The sequence below is a fragment of the Poecilia latipinna genome, unplaced genomic scaffold, assembly GCF_001443285.1.
Source record: "Poecilia latipinna isolate Pla-1442-1.1 unplaced genomic scaffold, P_latipinna-1.0 Scaffold2516, whole genome shotgun sequence".
NCBI classification, from domain to species: Eukaryota; Metazoa; Chordata; class Actinopteri; order Cyprinodontiformes; family Poeciliidae; genus Poecilia; species Poecilia latipinna.
In genome coordinates, this window is record NW_015115132.1 from 27,814 (window position 1) to 47,452 (window position 19,639).

Sequence of the window (19,639 nt, forward strand, 5' to 3'; positions counted from 1 at the left end):
TTTATCCAACAGTGCATCCCAAACCAGAAAATCGTTGGTCTGTACCTGATCTTGGCAAAACAACCCAAATCAAGAAACCTGTGGATATCAAAGCAGCATCAACAGATTCAGATTCATCTTCTAGTAGTGATAGTGAGGATGAAACAAGAGGCCATGTGATGAAACAAAAGCAAGAGGAATTGCTAATGTCCAAGGTTCCAAGTACAGTACATCCCAAACCAGAAAATCGTTGGTCTGTACCTCATCTTGGCAAAACAACCCAAATCAAGAAACCTGAGGATATCAAAGCATCATCAACAGATTCAGATTCATCTTCTAGTAGTGATAGTGACAATGAAAGAAAAGATCAAATCACACAAAACAAGCAAGAGGAGTTACATATTTCAAAATTTCCAGTTAAGGTAACTACATCAACCCAGAAGCCAGCAAACCAGTGGCCTACCATTGATTTTAGCAGAGTAAAACGAATCAAAAGACGTCTGGATATCAAAGCACCCACCGCAGATTCAGATTCATCTTCATCTTCCAGTAGTGACAGTGAGAATGAAACAAGAGGTCATGTGTTAAAACCAAGGCCAGAAGAATTGCTGATGTCCACGCTTCCAAGTACAGTTTATCCAACAGTGCATCCCAAACCAGAAAATCGTTGGTCTGTACCTGATCTTGGCAAAACAACTGAAATCAAGAAACCTGTGGATATCAAAGTATCATCATCAGATTCAGATTCATCTTCCAGTAGTGACAGTGAAGATGAAACTGGAGGCCACATGAAAAAACAAGAGGAATTGCTGATTTTGCAGCTTCCAGGTAAAGTTCTTCCAATAGTACATCCTAAACCACAAAATCGTTGGTCTGTACCTGATCTTGGAAAAACAAAAGAATTAAAGAATCCTCTAGATACTAGGGCACAATCAACAGACTCCGATTCTTCTCCTGGTAGTGACAGTGATAATAAAAAAGACAAAATGACAAAATTGAAACAAGAGGATTTACTATTATCAAAGCAGCCAGTTCAAACAAACCAAAAAACAAGTCAAAAGCAAGGAAACCAGTGGCCTTCACTTGATCTTTGGAAAATAAGACAATTTAAAAGGCGTCTGGATATCAAAGCACCAGCACCAGTTTCAAATTCATCTTCTAGCAGTGACAGTGAGGATGAAACACGTGGGCATGTGATACAACAAAAGCAAGAGGAACTGCGGGTGTCAACGTCTTCCACCAAGATGTCAGCAAAGGTAAAATTGGAAAATCATTGGCCTTCATCTGGTCTTGGAAAGACAGATATCAAGAGTCCTCTAGATATTAAGGTACCATCTCTAAGTTCTGACTCATCTTCTAGCAGTGAGGATGAGACAAGAGGCCACATGAAAACGCAAAAGCTAGAAGAGCCACTGATCTTAAGGAATCCAGCTGACATAATTCAATCATTAAGATCTAACTCAGAAAATCAGTGGCCTACCCTGGATCTTGGCCAAATACCACGTATTCAAAGACGTCTAGATATCAAAACTGTTATTCCTCGTGAATCATTGTTGAAAGTTGACGGAGAGATAAACCTTGAAGGAGTCAATCCATCCTTAACCAGACAGGTACATAATAAAGCTTCATCACCATTGCTACGATTGGGCCTCAGCAGCAAATCCCTGGGGTTTAAAAAATCTGCATCACAGTCATCCAGTAGTGAAAGTGAGGATGAGAACAGAGACCAGAAAGCTAAAATCAGAGAAGATCAATCCTTTACATCAACAACCTCAGAGAAGTTCGTAAGGTTACACATAGCGCCTGGGATAAACATTCCTTACAATCCAAAGACAGACCACAACATCAAATTGGTAAAGTCTACTGATATTTCAGGTGACCTGGAGAACATGCCAACAAATGACACCAGCAGAACAACACTTGAGGTAGACCCAGAGCTTCAGTCAAGATGGGCCACAATGAATCTTGGCGTCTCCCGCTTCCGAAAGCGTCTCGAAATCTCATCCAATGCAACAGAATCCGATCTGATCTCCCCACCAGACTCTCCTTTCTCCTCCGGCAGTGAAAATGGTTCTTTGAGAAGACAAAGACTAAGGAGAAGGTTTGTTGGGATCCAAGAAACAACGCACCAAAGCTCGTCTCCAGGGCTGGAAAATTTTCAACTAAATGTGTCTCCTACTCCAAGGAGTCCAGAAGACAAGTTCACTTTCTCAGATATAGTTAAACAGAGAATAAATAAAAATCACAGTGATAAAGATTCAACTAGTCCGTCAAAGCAGAGCTCTAATTCCTCTTCTAGCAGTGACAGCGAGGATGAGACAAAAGATCACAGTGTCACTGACCTGAGTCGTGGTGTTCCACGCATCAAGAGACGTTACGATATCAAGACGCCATCTCCAGAGCCAAGTAATACCCCACCTTTTGTCATTCAGAATGAAGACTTGACAGAGCACAAAGCAGTGCACAGCACACAAGCATCAACTATCGTTGGACAAACAGATGAATCGCTTATCACTTATAAGCGATCTATTTTCAAATCCTTAACACTGCCAGGCAGTTCTTTCACACCGACTGGCAGTCGTCAAACTGTCGACCAAATACCTAATCTTTCAAAAGATGTGTCAAATGACAAGGACGTGTCTCTTGCCTCAAACGCCACAAAAAGTACAAGCTTTGATGACATCATAAAGAGGAGTCTGAGACAATCCAGATCCAAGACCGATGGGGACCTGATGGAGAAAATAAAATGGACTCGTGTTGGTCATGATTTGCCTGACCTTTCAAGATCCAAATCAGGAAACGTGGACGTAGCATCCAAAACCCTGCCCCAAGCTTCATTCACAGAGCTAACTTCTCCCTCATACGATTCTGCCAGTAGTACAACTGCCTTTAGCATATTGCAGCTCAGCAAGAAATCAGATGCAACACAAACACACAAATATTCATCACTTAGTCCTGAAGTCACACCCTCTCCCTCCGGTGATGTTCTCCATGTGCTTGGAAACTCATCCCAAAGGACACCTGAGATGCAGAGGGCTGCATTAGGGGGCAAGAGTGACAGGAAAGGCCTGAGTGCCCTAAAAGCCATGTCACGAGAGAGGAAAAGCTGGGAGTGGGATGAAAATACACATCTTGCATTCGATACACAAGACGGCACCGTCTCCAGTCACAGCCAGTCTGAAAAAGACAAAGTCTTGTCTCGACAATCTCAAATTCATTCTCCTTCTGCGAGTGAGTCGAAAAAAGGCATAGATTTGTTGCTGTTGTACGGTGTCCCCCACTTCAAGAGACATGGCACTGGGGACTCGTTGACGGAGGCTTCACTTCCTGATCCAGCTACACCTCGGCAAGATGACTGAAGAGGGCAAAGGTGGAGATCTCCTTAATAAAGAAAAGATCCTGCTGGTAGAAAAAGTAAAACATACGAGAAGGTCTGAAATCAGAAAAACTGGCAGCCAACTGGAGCTTTTTTTTTTTTTTTTAACATGTACATTATTTTTAAGTGTAAATTATTACAACCGTATAAGCTTTGAAATTACATGTAAATATTTGTGATTAGTAATTTTAGGAGCACCCTCAATTATGTTTAATGTTTGAAACATATTTTTGGTTGTCGCTTTTAAATGATCAAGACGCCTTCAAATCAAGTTCACTATGAGATCATTTATACTCCTACTTACATTAAAACAATTTCCTAAAGTTGTAGTAGAGCCTGAGTATTTGTAAAAAGGTGGACTGTAATCATAATGTCAGCTGTATTTTTTCCCCCCAAACATGTTATATAGTCAGAGAATCCAGGAATCAGCCAGTAAGTTAATAAACCTTTTTATTTGTGTATAGACATTGGTTATAGTGAAAACAAACATATAGACACTCATTGTTTACATACATATTTACAGTCGGGACAAGGCTGTTCATCCTCCTGCATTTTCATTGGAGAATACTAAAAGATTTATCTCTACACAGTATTTGGTAAGCAATGAAACGGTTAAATCCAGTTTTCGCTAATGGTGGAGATCCCTAACGGAATCGAATGTATGTGATCTAACAACTGATTTCTAAGTGCATCATGACAACTGCAGAAAAAAAAAATTATATATATATATATATATATATATATATATATATATATATATATTGCATGAACTTCAAAATAAAATAAGAGTCTTCACACCAGTTGCAGCCGTCTTATTACTCTTTACGTAACGATGCGTGGGGATGGGATAAATGCAGGAGGGAACTCCTGATCCACCATGAGGTTACAGGTGTGTTCCAGGTCGTAGTGGACACAATTGTGTGTATTTTTTTATTTTTTTTCATAGGAAAAATAAAACTAACATGACTGTGTTTGTCAAATTAAGCACAAAACACATGCACAAATAACTGTACAAAACAAAGCATGTCTGAAAAATGTTTTCAAAAAATCTCATCCATTCACAAAAGGCTCTGTCAGAGCATGCATGCAAATAGTAAATCTTCTGACGGTGCAGCATCACATCACAGTCAAAGACAAAAAAGATTTTATACATGTGTTACAAGAACGTTACACTAGGCGAACAGAACAGCATAGCATCATCACGCACTTTCAAATGGTCAGTGTCCACATTTATTTTATTTTTTTTCGTTCACGCCCTATGGGTGGTACAAAGAAATGCTTTGAGCAAACCTACCTCGCTAGCCTAAAGGACGCCGCGTCCTCAGAGAGGTCTCGGGTGTTCCACTGCAGCTGTAGTAACGCTGTCAGCGTTGGGAGGAATGCTACTCGTTAAACGGGAGACCAGAAACTATCAGTGTACCGAGGAAGACGAACAAATGCCAAATACCAAGACAAAAATGGACACCATCTGGCCCTATGTAACACAGCCTAAACAGTCTGAAATCGTCCTGAAAGGTTACCTGACTACTTGTGTGTCACTGCCTGCATGTCCTGAATGTACGGTGTCTTGCAAAAAACGTTGAGCACCCCTGATTTTTTTTTCCCCCACGGTTTGTCAAGTTCCAAACACTAAACATCGGTGCATTTTGATGGGAATTTTATTTTTTTTTGTGACAAACCACCACAAAGCAGTGGAACATGCTGAAGTGGAAGGAAAATTAAGTTGTTTTTTGTTTTGTTTTGTTTTTTATCCTAATTTGAGAGTTGTGTGGTGTGTTTGTATCAGGTCCTATTTACTCGGGGGGGTTTGGCGGAGGGTTACAGAAAACTCTATAAAGACCAAGGAACAGAGCAGACAGGCCACGGAGAAAGTAGTGAAGATGTTTAACTACAATGGACACAAGGTGGTGTATGCGTACCACTATTGCATATTAAATTATACTGGAAGCACTTTGCTGTTCTCTAGTGGCCACACTCATTCTAAATCATTTCCAATATAGCTCATTTACTAAATACCTACATTTGTACATCTGGTACATGCTATATTCAAATTAATATATTCTAATTAAAATAGTTTGAAAAAAACAACTTATTTTATTAAATAACAAATCCAGACAAGGATTTAAGGCAGAGTTGACATCCTTAGCTTGGAACATTGTTCAGAGTATTCATCTTATAATGCAAGATGATGTTGTCTGTAACAGATGATGTTTGTCTACCCAAACAAACATCATCTGGATAAGCAGAAGAAGGTGCAGAAAACTGAATGACTAATCTAAGACTCCACAAATCTGACCCTCAAGTACAGCATGAATGGCCAAAGGAAAAGCATTGAAGAAGTCATCAGAAGTGGGATTTACCATAAGATACAGTAAACTCAGGTCAGATGAGACCAAAATTTGACTTTCTAGCCAACAGGGAAAAAACCCTGTTATGGAAAACTGACACTGCATATGGCTCACTTCATCATCCCCAGCGTTATTTATGGTGGTGGCAGGATCATGCTGGAGTAATGCTGTTCTTTTCAGAAATGCAGTTGATAGGCAAACTACTAAATTAGCAAAACACAGCAAGAAAATCAGTTGGAGTCTGCAAAAAAAACTTCAAATTAACACAACTAGTAGACTTAAAGAACCAAAACAAACCAAAAAAATAATACATTACAACTATAATTGCTGTGAAAAGTAGTTGTAAGCAGGACTCATTCAGGGGGGTTGAATACAAATACATGGTCCAATTTTCAAATTTTTTTATGCATCATTTTCCTTCTGCTTCAGAACAAAGCACTACTTTGTGTCGGTCCACTACATGAAATCCCAACGAAATGCGTAGAAGTTTGTGTTTGTTTTCCAACAAACTTTGGGTGGAAAAAAAAGTAAGAGGTGTGAATACTTTTGAAAGGCACCGTAGAGTCATGTGTAGAAATGTTAGGGTTTGTTGGTATCTGTGCGGGACACACAATGCGACTTTCCATGTTTGAGGCACAGTAATACTCTTATCTACGCAGCGTAGAGACATAAACCGGTCGATAGACCAATGAATGCAGAGCAGAGCACTGGTGGCTCACGGTTGCACTGTAGTAAGAGTTGGTAAGCAGCAATGCTGATTCGTTTGGTGTTATGAGGTCTGAAGTCTTTGCATGGGGGGCTAGCAGAAAGTTATCAGCAAAACAGGAGGAGGGACAAAAGAGGGGAAAAAATGGAGGGAAAGAACAAACTGGCTTTTTTTTTTAATAGTAAACGGCGCAGGCATCAGAAACCTGCAGTCAACCCTTTGACACAGTGTGCTTTTTAGGAGAACTACTAAACTAAACAAACCCACAAACAATAGTTAGTGCCATCTGTCCCGAGGAGCTCAGGTCGAAGTTCATTGCACGGGTCTTTTAATACTCGAGTGTGCCTAGGGGGTTTCCGAGTGATCCCGGTTGAGAGTCGAACACAACCCGCGAATGGTCGCCCCTGTTGGTTTCCCTGCGCTGACTACGCCATTTTGTTTCCACCGTCAGCGTACGACAGATACCGTGTCATCCCAACACAGACAACAATATGAGACGTCACAGTGACAGAGAGCAACGCCACTCGGTGGGGTTCGGGAACAGGGGTCCAACCCACAATGCAACTTCCATAGGGAGCATAACTCTACAAGGACAGCGCTCCTCCGAACGGGGAGTTGGAGGACAGCAAAACCCCCAAACCACCCACTTACCCACCCGCCCACAGCCTGAACCCCTTCTTTTAACCAGGAGGCACCAACTGTCACTGCCTTACCGATTTTGTTGTGTTTTGCTTATTGGTTGTTTATGCTCAAGAGTAGTTGTGATCACAGTTAAACTTTTTTTTTCTTCCATTCACCCTCTCACCCCTCATCTGTAGCTATGACATCTGTCTTTCCTTGTACCATTCCACAAACTCATCCAGCAAAACAGGCCCTGACAAAAGGAAGAGACACAGAGTCATTACTACTGTAACAAATCAGTGGGATACCAGAGATGCACCGATCCGATATTAATATCTGTATCAACCCCAATATTGGATTTTTAAAAAAAATTTTTTAGATTGGTATCGGGCAGATCTATTCAGTCTAATTCTATGATTTTGCTCTGAGTGATGTCATGCTTTATTATTTATTTGACATTATATTCAGAATTCTTAGTTTTCAAAACAATTTTAAAGAAGGTTTGTAGCAGTTTATTTTAGTTTTTTAACATTGGTAGTCAACCGATTGTTTTTGTCAGTTTATTATTAATTTTACATCGACTGTTAATTAATTAAAGTTGTGTTGTTTTTACATGCGTGACCAAGATTATGACGCTATTGCCATATTTAAGCATGCTGTAATGGTGCAGTGTTATCAAATAAATGTGTAATTCAGTGCATTTATGTCTGTGTTTAAAAAAAAAAACGCTTTAGGGACTTTTGCTTTAGCATGATATTCTGAATCAGATCAGTTTTGCTGATACTAAATCTCATATCAGTATCAGAAGTGGAAAAAGAAAAAAAAAGGATTGGTGCATCTCTAAGTCATACATTTCCATTCAATCGGGTTTTGACTTACAGGCACCGTCTTCATCATAGTTACTAAGGTCCAGGTTGATTGTCCTGCTGAACTCTAAAACATTGCACCACTGGTCTTTGTTGATGACTTTGTACTTGGATTGCTAAGGAACAAAAGAAAAACCAAGTGCTTCAGATTAGATACGGTTCCGTGTGGCTACATACGTGTTAACGATATGCTCACCTCTAAAAACTGATTAAACACAGGAAACAGAGGCCATGTTTTCCCCAGGAGAAGCCCCAGCATGCACTTTGCTGTGTTCAAGTCCAGACTCCTCTGATCTTTTTCCTGTTCAATGAAAAAAACACCAAAAAATACTCATGTTAAAATTCAGGCAAAAATGGCATGAAACCTTTTTATTTTTTTTTTCCTTTTCTTCTTGTTTCTTTGAATTTTATGCGATACACCAAACCAAAGCTGAACGGCCTATTCTCAGCTCAGTATTAGACTTTCCTATTGAACTGACTCTGCCTAGTCACACATTTCCTCCCCCCAAAATATTCAAAACAAAATGCAGCTTCGAAAACTGAAATACTTTGCCACTATACTACCGGACACGCTATTGGCTGGAATTTGAACCCACAAGCCACATGATTGGCTGTTTATTGAGTCAATTACACTGTGATATAATCCATTTACTAATTAAGAAACGTCTCAAAACAAATGGCAGTGTTGTGTAACCATTTCTCACGTGGAGCTTTTCCAATCAGTTGAAATTAATTAAACCTCTGACTTCTCTCTCTCTCAACTTACTCGAGCGAAATCAAAGGCGTATCTGTAGATGAGCTTAAAACTGGTGCTGTCGCTCAGGACAGATCTCAGGTAGTCGAGCGAATTCCTCAGTCTCTCAGTGGAATCGCACCTTAAAAGAAATTAAAAAAAAAACAGTAGAAGTACCTCAGAGAGGTTCAATACTTAAAAACAGCTCTGCTGAATTGAACAGAATTTGAATAGAAAGAGATGGAAACATGGTGGCTGGCTTACTGCAGTGAGCCCATGCCTCTTAGCCACTCCTGAAGAGTGAAGTACCCCATACTCTGAGCATCCAGCTTCCAAGCCAGAACCAGCATCACCACCTGGGAATAAAATGTAAAAACGACAGTCGCATAAATTGTTAAACAGGAGCGATTCCTTTGGCAGGCTGTTACTGGACCTCAATGACCAACTCAATGGAAACTGACAGTACAGGCTGGGAGTTTCAGGAGGATTATCTGGAAGAACCAGAGATCACGCCCCAGGCAACAATAAAAAAAAAAAAATCTGCTTACATTCTCTGGCTCTACTCCAATGTCCTCGCAGAACTTCTCTATGCCCTCTGGACCCACGACGTCGTCACAACCTGGTTTAGATAAATGAGCAGCGTCAGTTCAGTTTTTAGAGCTGTGAACGCACAGCAGTGATGGATGGATGAATGGATGAAGGAAGCTATTTACCTGCATACTCATAGAACCACTCCAAACATCTTTTACTGGAAAACGTCTCCTCCTCCCGGATCTGCGACGTCTCATGTTTTCTGAAAATACTGCAGTTGAGGAGACAGTCAGCAGAACCATACACACAGTACAGCATGTGAAAGTGATGGTGTGGTTTAAGATATCCTTTATAAAAATCCCTACTGGTAAAACGGCAGAAATAGCCATCTTTATGCCCATTTCTACTTTATAAATCAGACAAATCAGGTTCTTAGCAACACCATCTTCCACATTTTGTAACAATACAGAAAAAAAACTTCAACACATTTCATTTGGAATTTACGTGACAGACCAACTGAGCAATTACAGGGTTTCTGTAGGTTTCAGCCATTCAAATTTAAGACGTTTCATGACCTTGTGAAGGCCACCTTGATTGAAACTTAAGACAGAAAAACTGCTAGTATGCTAGCAAATATATGCCACGCTAGTATATCCTAATATGTTAGCTAATATATGCCATGATAGTATATCCTAGTATGCTGGCTAATATACTACTATGCCCTTGGTAGCTAGGTAGCAATGTATGCTAGCTACTCTTACACACAGTACAGCGTGTGTGTAGACTCTCAGAGTGCAAGGGTAGCTAGCAAGGGTATATTAGTAGCTAGTTACTGGTAGCCTCAACCACTTTAAGTCACTGAACCTAATGAAAAGGTCTTAATGTGACATCAGTGTGCTGTGGTGGCGCAGGGGTTAAGCACAACCCACATATGGAGGCCTTAGTCCTCGATGCGGCTGTCGCAGGTTCGATTCCCGGCCTGGTGACCTTTGCCGCATGCCTTCCCGACTCTGTCATTATCCACTTTCCTGTCAATTCACTGTAAAATAAAGGCCACTAGAGCCAATAAAACCTTTAAATATATATCATCTAAAAACAATGTATTGTTTTCTCCTACTTCACAATTCAGAAGATCTTGTTCTTAAGATCTTACATTTAATATCTTACATGAGTCTTGCATTGGTTAATGCTTTTTGTTAATCACTTTGTAGAACTTTGAGATTTACATGTAAAGAGCGTTATAAATAAAATTTTATTATTATAGAATATTGATCCCAAAGGGGAAATTGGTTACTGTTGAGGATCTCCTCCTATCCAAAGTGTTAAATACAACATTTATAACACTAGTGTGAAATTACAAGTAATTTAAATATGATCCGAACACAAAATAAATTAAATAAAATGAAAAACAAGAAAATTTGCTACAAAATGTTTCCACAACAATGTGTTGGTTCATCAGAAAATCCCAAAAAAACACATTTTATTGTTTTACAAAAATAATAAAATATTTTTATTATATTCACTATATAGAGGTAATGCGGCACAATGGTTGTAATGCGGTTGTAATGCTGCACAATGTGGAATAGTTCAATTGATATGAATATTTTTGTAAAAGAAGAATACAGAAAGAAAAAAAAACTACTAGATCTTGAACAAAGGAATCTCCCACCTGTCTTGGCGACTTTTCTTGGCTGATAGGTCGTCTCCAGCAGAAGGTCTCCTCTTTTTTCTCGGCGGCATGGCTCTAGAGCAGCAAGCTGGGAAGGAAACAGAATTATTGTACGACAATCTGGACCACTGGCTGCCCTAGCAACGCCTCAGAAAGACGTGTAAAAAGCCTTAAAAACAAATGTACGCTTTACCATCAGCATCCCCTCACCCTAATTGGAAAACACTGAACCAGTGGAGAAAAGTCCCTCATTGGGACAGCACTGTTGCAACAAAAAAAAATAAAAATCACCGATATGTCTTCTTATTGGTGCTTCCAATACAGTATCTTACCACCAGAATATTCAGGAGCCCTGCTAGGAAAAAGCTTCTTACTATCCTACCATCACAAATGTAAACTTCAATTAGAAATGGGTGCTTTGGTCAAAGATTGGACTTTTCCGTACAAATAGACCAGACTACATATAGACTCTGGAGCTTGCAAGGCGTTACAGAACAAGTGCACCGGAGCTACTATTATTTACCTAAAGCTATGCAACAGCTTAGGTGTGACACCTTCGTGTGAACATGTGATTTACTGATGCTGCTACATTTCTTGCAGTCACTAGGCCCCACCTGGAGTTTAAAAGTGTTTGCATATTTTTGCACAGGCTTCTTAAACCCTCCAAGGTGAGTGCATGTGATAAAGCTCTGTTCCAAAACTTCCAGCCTTGTTAGAGTGGATGACAGCATGAACGCTGAAAACATTTTCAAGAAGAAATGCGATGGTCTTTGAAGGGAAACTGAAAATAGGTCACTGTGTTTCAGATTATCCCGTGTGGGTTTACCTGAGGGGTGGCTGTCCTGTCCAACGTCTTCGGTCAGATTCTGACAAAAGATAAAAAATAAAAAACATGTGGAAACGTGACTGATATGTTCAGTGACATGGAGATTCAAATAATAATAATAAGATGACAACAGATATTTACCAGCCGGTGTAAGGTGTGATGGATCTTGTGGATACTGGCCAGTGTCGTCAGATGGGAATTCAGCTGAAAATCTAGGTCCACAAGAGAACAGATGTAAAACAGTATATTCTAAATGTTCGTAACTGAGCAGGGGTACAGGTTGAGCGACATCATCGTAGCACAAACCAACTCTATGATCGTATTTTGGGACTATTTTTGGTTAGTAACCAACAGATCATGCGGATGGTCTCCAAATCGAGTTTTCATGTCCTAGAAAACTGTAGAGGAGGTCTCTCCCTCAACTCGGAACGTATTCGGCCATTTCAGCAACCCTGTCACAAAAATAATCGTAGCCGATTTCTGATTTAAAGCTGTCATCAAGTGGTGACTTACTTCTAGGGACCAAACTTTGGATAAAATAGCCAACGCGTGCAGACGAACGGAAAGCACTAGCTGCATACCTAAAATAGCAGTCCAGACAAGCAACTTGCACAGAGTTTACAAAGTATCCAGAGAGCTTTGGCCGTATGGGTGTTGTAGTTCTTCTTCTTGGAGGAGGCCATTAGGGGTTGCGACTCCGCTTGGGATGCGGAACTACAACTCCCAAGCCTTCCCGAAACAACTACTTCTCTCAGACCCCGTCTACCCCCCAACATTTTTCTCCCTGACTGAATACGCTTTACATTGATTAAAAAATGTATCGCTATATGGCTACTGGCAGGAGAGCACTGCGCAGACGTTTTGCAGCAGCTGATGCAGGTGACGCAAGGAGCGACAGCGGCGCTGCGGCAGGCAAACCAAAGATGTTTTAGACAACTGCGTCACAATTTTCATTCTCCCCAACAGTCCGCAGCTGGCCAGAAAATCGGCCGATTGACGGTGACATTACGTCGGTGTCAAGTTTGAGCCGAAACGAGCCCGGCAGGGAAACCAGGCACGACGAATAATAATTATGAAAAACACACCACAACTCACCGATAACCATCGAAAACAATCTGAACTCAAACAACGTCGGCGGGATTTGACCGAGCACTGAATGCACAACACGAAAAACCGACTGCAGACGACCATGAAGTGTCTTACTGAGCCTTCTGCAGGCTCAAAACAAGTGAAATTACAGTAGGCGTCCGTCCTTTGTTGTCGCCCCAGACAGTACTGCCAAATACAAAGAGGGCAGCAAATAACACGGGATTCACCAAACCTCACGGAGCCACGGGACAAAAGCGGATGTAGAAACCCCGCACGTCCGCTTCCTTCTCTCTGACACGCGACTCCCTAGCCGACAAACACCGCAAATTAATACCGAAAAGCCTCTGAAACGTTTCTACTTACTTGCCGCATCAGAGTGCATTTTTATGAAACATACAACTGTCTGTGGGAAGTCCGTAGACCGGCCAATAGGCGGGCCTTGCTAGCGTAAGTGACGCCCGCAGACGGTGGGTGCGTTCTCTTACAGTCAGCCGGTGGATTACCCGGACAAACCGGTGTGAGAGGAGATACCCTTTTGAATAAAGCAAATACTAGGTTTTGAGTTCAGATCCGTTAATGACACTTCGCACCCTAGTTGAGCATGGCTCCAGCTGCAAGTCAGAAATAATGGAACAAGCACAATATTTGGAATGTATTTATTATTTATCGCATCCAGACAGCATGTTCATATGAGATACAAAACATCAGATGGGCAAATAAATTATTTGCATCTGAAAGTTTGTTTGTGTTTCAAATGCAAGGCAACCATCTTGGATATTGAAAAATTCTGGGGTGTAATCAGAAGTCAGATTTTTCCCTTCTTCGACTTTCAAATCACCCAGAAAACAGCACTTGTACTTCAAACTCAGCTTTTTCAAGTTACCAGCTGTAATTACAAATGAGCCCCCAAAGTTGACATCCCAACATGGAAAGTCAGAATAATGCCAGTATGGCTTTCACAAATGTCACTTCTGACAACTTGTATCTGATTATCTCTCATGTTTGCTTGGAGTGTAGGTGTATAAAGAGGCTACCCAGGATGTGCCCTGAGATCCTGACTTATGATTCCGTTCAAATGGTGAACAGATATCACCGCTTGTCTCGCCGGTTGGCAAATGGTGCACACCCAATGACTGAAAGTCCGCTTTGCAGGCTCCGCCCCCTTGCTTGATAGCCATTGGCTGCTGTAAGTGACACTTCAAAAAAATACACCTTGAGTCCTCCCTCAAGTAAAATTGATTGGTCGGAGGTCGACGACCGGGGCCGCACTTTGAGCGTGTCAATCAACAAACCGTCCTCGTGCAAACCTAAAAACCAGCCCACGATGAAATGTGATTGGTTGTTCGAATATTAATTGACTTCACCAGATAAGCATGGAACGGGTTTGCTCAATATCGACACAGCAGGACGATGGAAAAAAAAGTGTCGGTATAGTCAGTACGTTTGCTTGTACTGTTAATCTTAACCCACTTCACCACAGACACCAAACATCCAGACTTCTGGTTTTTATACTTCTGTGTTCAAATTGTTTATGATTGTTTTGATTTCGCTGCTTTTTTGTTGTTATAAATTACCTAAGGATGGCAGTGTTGGAACAGTCACAAATACCAAGTTTTTCCACTCAATTATAATTTTCATTACACATAATGACGTTCTAAAATAAACACCAGGTAAATTTAGTTGACGTTTCATTAGCGTTTCATTAGCAATTATTATTATTTTCCTCGCTTTTCTTCTCTTCTTAAACCAAAATAAGTTTACAAGCTGATATTAGCTGGTTAACTGGTCAGACCACCCGTTCAGGTAGGAAACCTGCAGTGGTTTGCTTTACAGACGTACATGCAACTTGTAGCTTGCTAACATTTAGATGACTGTTATCCTAATGAGAGTGAGGTGTGGCACTAATAACCCACAGCTAGACTACTGCTGATAAAGATGTACTTCTCTACTTGAAAACCTGTGACTACTCTGTGTCTACAGGCAATTTCTTTACTAATTAAAATTGTGAAATTTGTATATATTACATATATATTGTCATACATAATTAGTGTTCATCTAGGTTAACTTTGTGTAATTTTGAACTATAGACAGTTAAGTTTATTTAAACTTGGTACTGTGTTTCAAAAAGATATATCTCATAAAGTGTATCTCCAGTTTTGACAGCACTAGGAGTAGAAATTTGCACTTTTTCTTATGTACTTCAGGGGAAAGTGCTACTTTTAACCTATAGCAGTTTTGTAACAACAAAAAAGGACAATATGAACATGAACAACAGTAGAGTTTTGTAGGTCTTCATTTTTTTTTTCTTTCTTTTATCGCCACATCAAAAGGCTCCTCCACCGGACCGCCAAGTGCATTATATACAAAAATTAATGACCTGGAGTCTTTCTGAAACATGGATAATAGTCATAGTAAGTTTTCTGTATAATAACTTGTTTTCTTAAGCTTAGACTAACATAATGATTAGATGATGATTGTAAGTCAAAAGTTTCCCATGTATTTATTTTTCAGTCTGCCTGGATATCGAGGTTTCAAAAAAAAAAAAAAAAAGATGTGTTACAGAAATCAGATTAGAGGCCAAGTTCAAACAAAGGTGCGGCTATCTGAATGAGTAGTTAAGACTCTAGGTAAAAGGTCATATTTAATTCAGCAATTTCATTGGTTGGAACGTCAGCATGTTGTGGCTTGTGCAATCCTGTTGCAAGACTATGTAGATGTTATAGCAACTTGGAACACCTGCCATACCCCTTCATGTTTTCACATTGTAAGCACGGTTCATTAGTAGGGAAAATGAAAACCGTAAACATGCTCGGACAGGATAAATGTACAAATGCATGCCACACTTTTAAGGTTTTGATTTCTAAAGAGTTTTAAAAATCATATCCGTTCATCATCCTTTTCCTCCCTCTTTTATGTACTTCGTATCCCTTTGGATAAAGTGTAAAGATCTGCGGCAGCATCCTTTTTTGTAAAGTTTGATTTATGTGGAGATCAGAGAATATTTCCAAATTAGCAGAAAAAAAAAACAACTCACATTTTAAGCATTTCCTTTTGTCTAGGCTCTGGTATATTCAATGTTAATAATGTGTTTTTCAAATTATTAATCATAAAGTCAAAAAAATGATGACTTTTGTATATGCTCTCTGATTGTGTGTGGACACAACATCTATTATAAAATAAACCTACGCTTTGTTTTGCCCTTTTAGTCTCATATTACAAATGACAACCCTACAGGTGTAGTACTACTATGTATTTTTCCTGATTAAAGTGATTTATACTGTAATTTCTTTAAATCACACTGAATTACCTGTACATGTGCAGTGTGTTGTCAGGATTTTTAAGGGGGGTGGAGTTTAAAAACTAGTCCAGGGAGGAGCCTCTCCACTTAGTTTATCTGAAAGCGGACAGCAGTGGAGAGGTCGTGTAGCACAGCTGGTAGTGCAACGAGTGAAGCCTCCTCCAAAATGAGTTCTGGAAGTGGAGAAACTACAACAGTGAAGACAGGAGAGACTCCTGCTGCTCCTGATTCAGCTCCAGCCAAACAGGGCTGGAAGGTGAGAGATAATCAAAAACATGACACCTATTACTGGAAGCCGCTGTGTGTTTATCTGATGCCTAACCTGTCCTGCGTGTGCGTCTCACAGTGTCCCCTGAGCGACGCTCACGTCCACCGGGAAGATGTGAGGAAGGTGTGGAAAGAGTGCCAAGAGGAAAGCTTCTGGTACAGAGGTAATCTCCTTTTAGAGATGAAGCACACGCCACGATCTTTCTGAAAATGAGAAATTCTCGCAACTTTTAAATTGTTAAAACAAGAAAACACTTCAATGTGTTCTTCCATGTGTAGAAGAAGTCACTTATTCACTGAAGAGTGTGTTTACATTCCTCTGTGGGTTTCAGAGCGAGAACCCCCCCCCCACCACCACCACCAAAAAAATAAAAAATAAACTACACAAAAGCAAAAAAATATCTTCCATATGTGAACATTTTCATTTTTAAAGTAGAATTCAGCTAAGTAGCACAGCCTGCATTGTCTTTGTTTCTGGCTACGGCTGGGCGACGATCGGCTGGGAGTGTCCAAGATGTCAATGATGACGTAGATCAAACTGATTTAAAGAAAAAAAAAATCAATCATGATTCTACAAGAGCGACAAAACAAAGAAATGATTTGTCAAAGTGACGGCTAAATTAAAGCAACCTGAGGTGTTTATGTCATGTATCAAAAGACAACAGCACCAAAGTTATCGAGATGGTGGATGAGAAATATCCTTTCCAATGTTGGCTGATTAGGACTCCAAAAAACAGAAAACGTTTTTGTTTTATGTGGCAACAGTTTTTAATCTTTATCCCTCCTCTTTCTCTCTCTCTCTCTGCATTCCTCCACTCCATGCTCCAGCTGCTTCTCCTCTTCCTTCACCATGAACTTGTGAAAACACGAACCGACAACAATCAGCACTTCCTCTATTTGTCCCTTTGACCTCCAAATAATCAGGAGTAGTCTCACCACCACTCCAGGGGTCAAAGTTTGGAAACGGGCAAAAGGCGATTGATTTACGCCAAGAAGGGAAAAAAAATAAAAAATAAAGTCTCTTGTTGCCACTGGATCTTGAAACTTGTTTTTGAGAAAGTCTCTGTCATGATGAACAGTCTGACGTTTTACTGCTAGTAATTAAGAGTGGGACATTATTTATGTTTTACTACAAATATTTATTCCCATTTATTAGAGATACACTAATCAGGTTTTCCGGGGGTTTTTAGATCCTTTCCTGTAAAGATTTAGGCTAATTCTGATTTTTTTATTTCTTTTCCAGAGATCGTTGCGTATATGTGCTGAAGACATCTAGACAGCTTCGAATTCCTTAGAAATTTAAAGAATTACAAATTCATACATGTTAAAGCGTGTGTACCTGATCTTCATTTGATTTTCAATAAACTGAAAAAATGCACCCAAAAACATGATAATGTTTTATGTATTTGCTAATAAAAAAAATGGTGGGAATTTTTGCTTTTTGGGTGATAAACCAGATTTAGTCATGGGAAAATGATCCAATTCCGATCTCTGGCCAAGTGATCAGTCCATCTCTATCATTTATCTGACAATGTATTGATTTTATTGGCGTCTTAATATCATTTATCCAATTTCCCCTTTCTTTCAGCTCTCCCCCTGTCTGTGGGCAGCATGGCTGTCACTGGTGGTCTCATCTACAATGGTAAACACTCCATTATTTCTCCAAAAACACCACAGACAATGTATTTCTCTGCTGAATTTCATTTTAACCGAATGCTTTTATTCCCATGCAGGTGTTTGGAAATCATCAGCAAGGTTTGGCCCTTTTCCAAAACTAGCAGGTCTGTTCTATTTCCTCTGCATATGGGGATTTTGTGAGTTATAATAATAATAATAATAATAATAATAAGTAAATAGTGAGTTTTATGTGATTCCTTTTTAGTTGCGGGGCTCCTCGGGTTTGCTGTGGGAAAGGCTTCGTATATTGGAACTTGTCGAAGCAAGTTCCAGGAGCTCGGTATTAAAGACGGCCCGGGATCTGGGCCCTGGTCCAGAAAAGGCCCGTGTGGTCCAGGACACAGGTGGGCACGGCGATGGCTTTTCAAATGTTTAATATCATCTCATTATTTTCAATATTTTACAGAGTTATTTGTCAAAATTTACATATATGTTTACATCTACATCCAAATTCTTCTTTTTCTGTTTTCACAAAAAGAAGGAAAGAGTTCGGAAATTTCAAACTGTATTTTATAGAATCTCATTTCAGTGCTGAATGGTCTGTCTGGATCAGGGTTGACCAGTCCAGTCACTTTAGATTTTGAACTAAGGATAATCAAAGAAGAAACATAATCTAAAACGAACTGTGAAACAGTTCTTAAGTATGGGACAAACGTTTGGGTCATCAGTTCTATCAGCCACCTGCACAACACAGAAAGGAACACAATCGTTATTAACTAAACATGCAGATAAGCATTATATAATTTTCTTATCTCAACAGGCACTGCCATCATGAGTGTGAAGAATGCAAGAAAAAACCTCAAGCTGCACCAGCAGAGCTAGCTTAAAGCTAAAGGTACACCGAGCTAATCTCAACAGTTCTACAAAAATGAGAGTAAGAAAAAACATTTTCAGCAACTTTTATGATTTTTTTTTGTTGTTGTTTGTTTCAATCCTTACCTTCATTCATTTTCGACAATGTGCTTTTGTTTTCTTTTGCATTGTCAGCCCCAGCATCACCACGGAAGGAAGCAGCTGCCTTTATTTACCTGTTGCAGGATGTCTGGATGTCAAGTGTGAATGTACTCCGTGGAAGCTTTCTAGTGTCCTGATGTTGTGTGTGTGTGTGTGTGTGTGTGTGTGTGTGCGTGCGTGCGTGTGGTTGTTTGTGTGTGTATGTGTGTGTCTGTGCGCGCGCGCGCGCGCGCGTGTTTTGTTTTGTTTTGTTTCTTCTCCATAAAATCCACTAGAGGGCGCAAGAAGACTTTCGGTCATTCTGTAGAAACGCAAATGTTTTTTTTTTTTAATCTGAGTAAATGCGACCTTGTAAACAAGAGTGCAAAGTCTCTTTTGTAGGTTTAATTATTATCAACATCCAAACAAACAGGAAACTTCCTATGATATAATCTGAGTTGGTAACATGTGCTCCCCAACGTTGCTGCTGAGCAAATGATAAAAACTTTGCCATTTTCATCTATGTACACTGAGGAGAAATGTGTCATTTTGCGGTGTTGAATCATCCTCCTGTTGCAACATTACAAAATTATGACTGTATTTGCTCTGTAGCAGAACATAAGGTGTGATTCTTTCCTTATAAGTACCATGCATCTGACGAGGATCTCTCTCCTCCACAGCAAAGTAGGCTTATGTTTGCAGTATTTTAAAATTAATTCA

General features: G+C 40.0%; 2 protein-coding genes across 5 annotated transcripts; one reads left to right on the plus strand and one right to left on the minus strand.

The window, feature by feature from the left end:
* Positions 1–6,584: 6,584 nt before the first annotated feature.
* On the minus strand, positions 6,585–13,207 carry dcun1d4 (DCN1, defective in cullin neddylation 1, domain containing 4 (S. cerevisiae)). 3 transcript variants are annotated; one of them, XM_015020000.1, is made up of 11 exons: positions 13,108–13,207; positions 11,797–11,867; positions 11,656–11,695; positions 10,830–10,917; positions 9,343–9,431; positions 9,178–9,248; positions 8,894–8,985; positions 8,663–8,771; positions 8,093–8,197; positions 7,910–8,012; positions 6,585–7,283 (listed from the first exon to the last, which is right to left on the minus strand). In XM_015020000.1, the coding sequence occupies exons 1-11, from the start codon at positions 13,124–13,126 to the stop codon at positions 7,228–7,230; spliced, it is 843 nt and encodes a 280-aa protein (XP_014875486.1). In that variant the 5' UTR covers positions 13,127–13,207; the 3' UTR covers positions 6,585–7,227. The 3 variants fall into 3 exon arrangements, with proteins under 3 accessions (XP_014875486.1, XP_014875488.1, XP_014875487.1); XM_015020002.1 differs by lacking the exon at positions 13,108–13,207 and adding an exon at positions 12,977–13,076; XM_015020001.1 differs by lacking the exon at positions 13,108–13,207 and adding an exon at positions 12,751–12,954.
* A 2,916-nt stretch (positions 13,208–16,123) lies between these two features.
* On the plus strand, positions 16,124–19,439 carry ociad2 (OCIA domain containing 2). Of its 2 annotated transcripts, none has more exons than XM_015019983.1 (7): positions 16,124–16,298; positions 16,389–16,473; positions 17,898–17,951; positions 18,043–18,090; positions 18,192–18,330; positions 18,747–18,860; positions 18,974–19,439. In XM_015019983.1, exons 1-6 carry the CDS (start codon positions 16,209–16,211, stop codon positions 18,811–18,813), a joined length of 483 nt encoding a protein of 160 aa, XP_014875469.1. In that variant the 5' UTR covers positions 16,124–16,208; the 3' UTR covers positions 18,814–18,860; positions 18,974–19,439. The 2 variants fall into 2 exon arrangements, with proteins under 2 accessions (XP_014875469.1, XP_014875468.1); XM_015019982.1 differs by having other exon boundaries at positions 18,747–18,821.
* The last annotated feature ends 200 nt before the right edge of the window (positions 19,440–19,639 follow it).

Excerpts from the sequence above, each read along its gene's own strand:
- dcun1d4 (XM_015020000.1), bottom strand. Across the intron at positions 10,918-11,655 it reads ACAGGACAGCCACCCCTCAG|CTTGCTGCTCTAGAGCCATG; the intron begins GTAAACCCACAC and ends TTTCCTTCCCAG. Across the intron at positions 9,432-10,829 it reads AAGAAAAGTCGCCAAGACAG|TATTTTCAGAAAACATGAGA; the intron begins GTGGGAGATTCC and ends CCTCAACTGCAG.
- ociad2 (XM_015019983.1), top strand. The coding sequence starts at position 16,209 with ATGAGTTCTGGAAGTGGAGAAACTACAACAGTGAAGACAGGAGAGACT. Across the intron at positions 16,474-17,897 it reads GGAAAGCTTCTGGTACAGAG|CTCTCCCCCTGTCTGTGGGC; the intron begins GTAATCTCCTTT and ends CCTTTCTTTCAG. Across the intron at positions 18,091-18,191 it reads CCCTTTTCCAAAACTAGCAG|TTGCGGGGCTCCTCGGGTTT; the intron begins GTCTGTTCTATT and ends ATTCCTTTTTAG.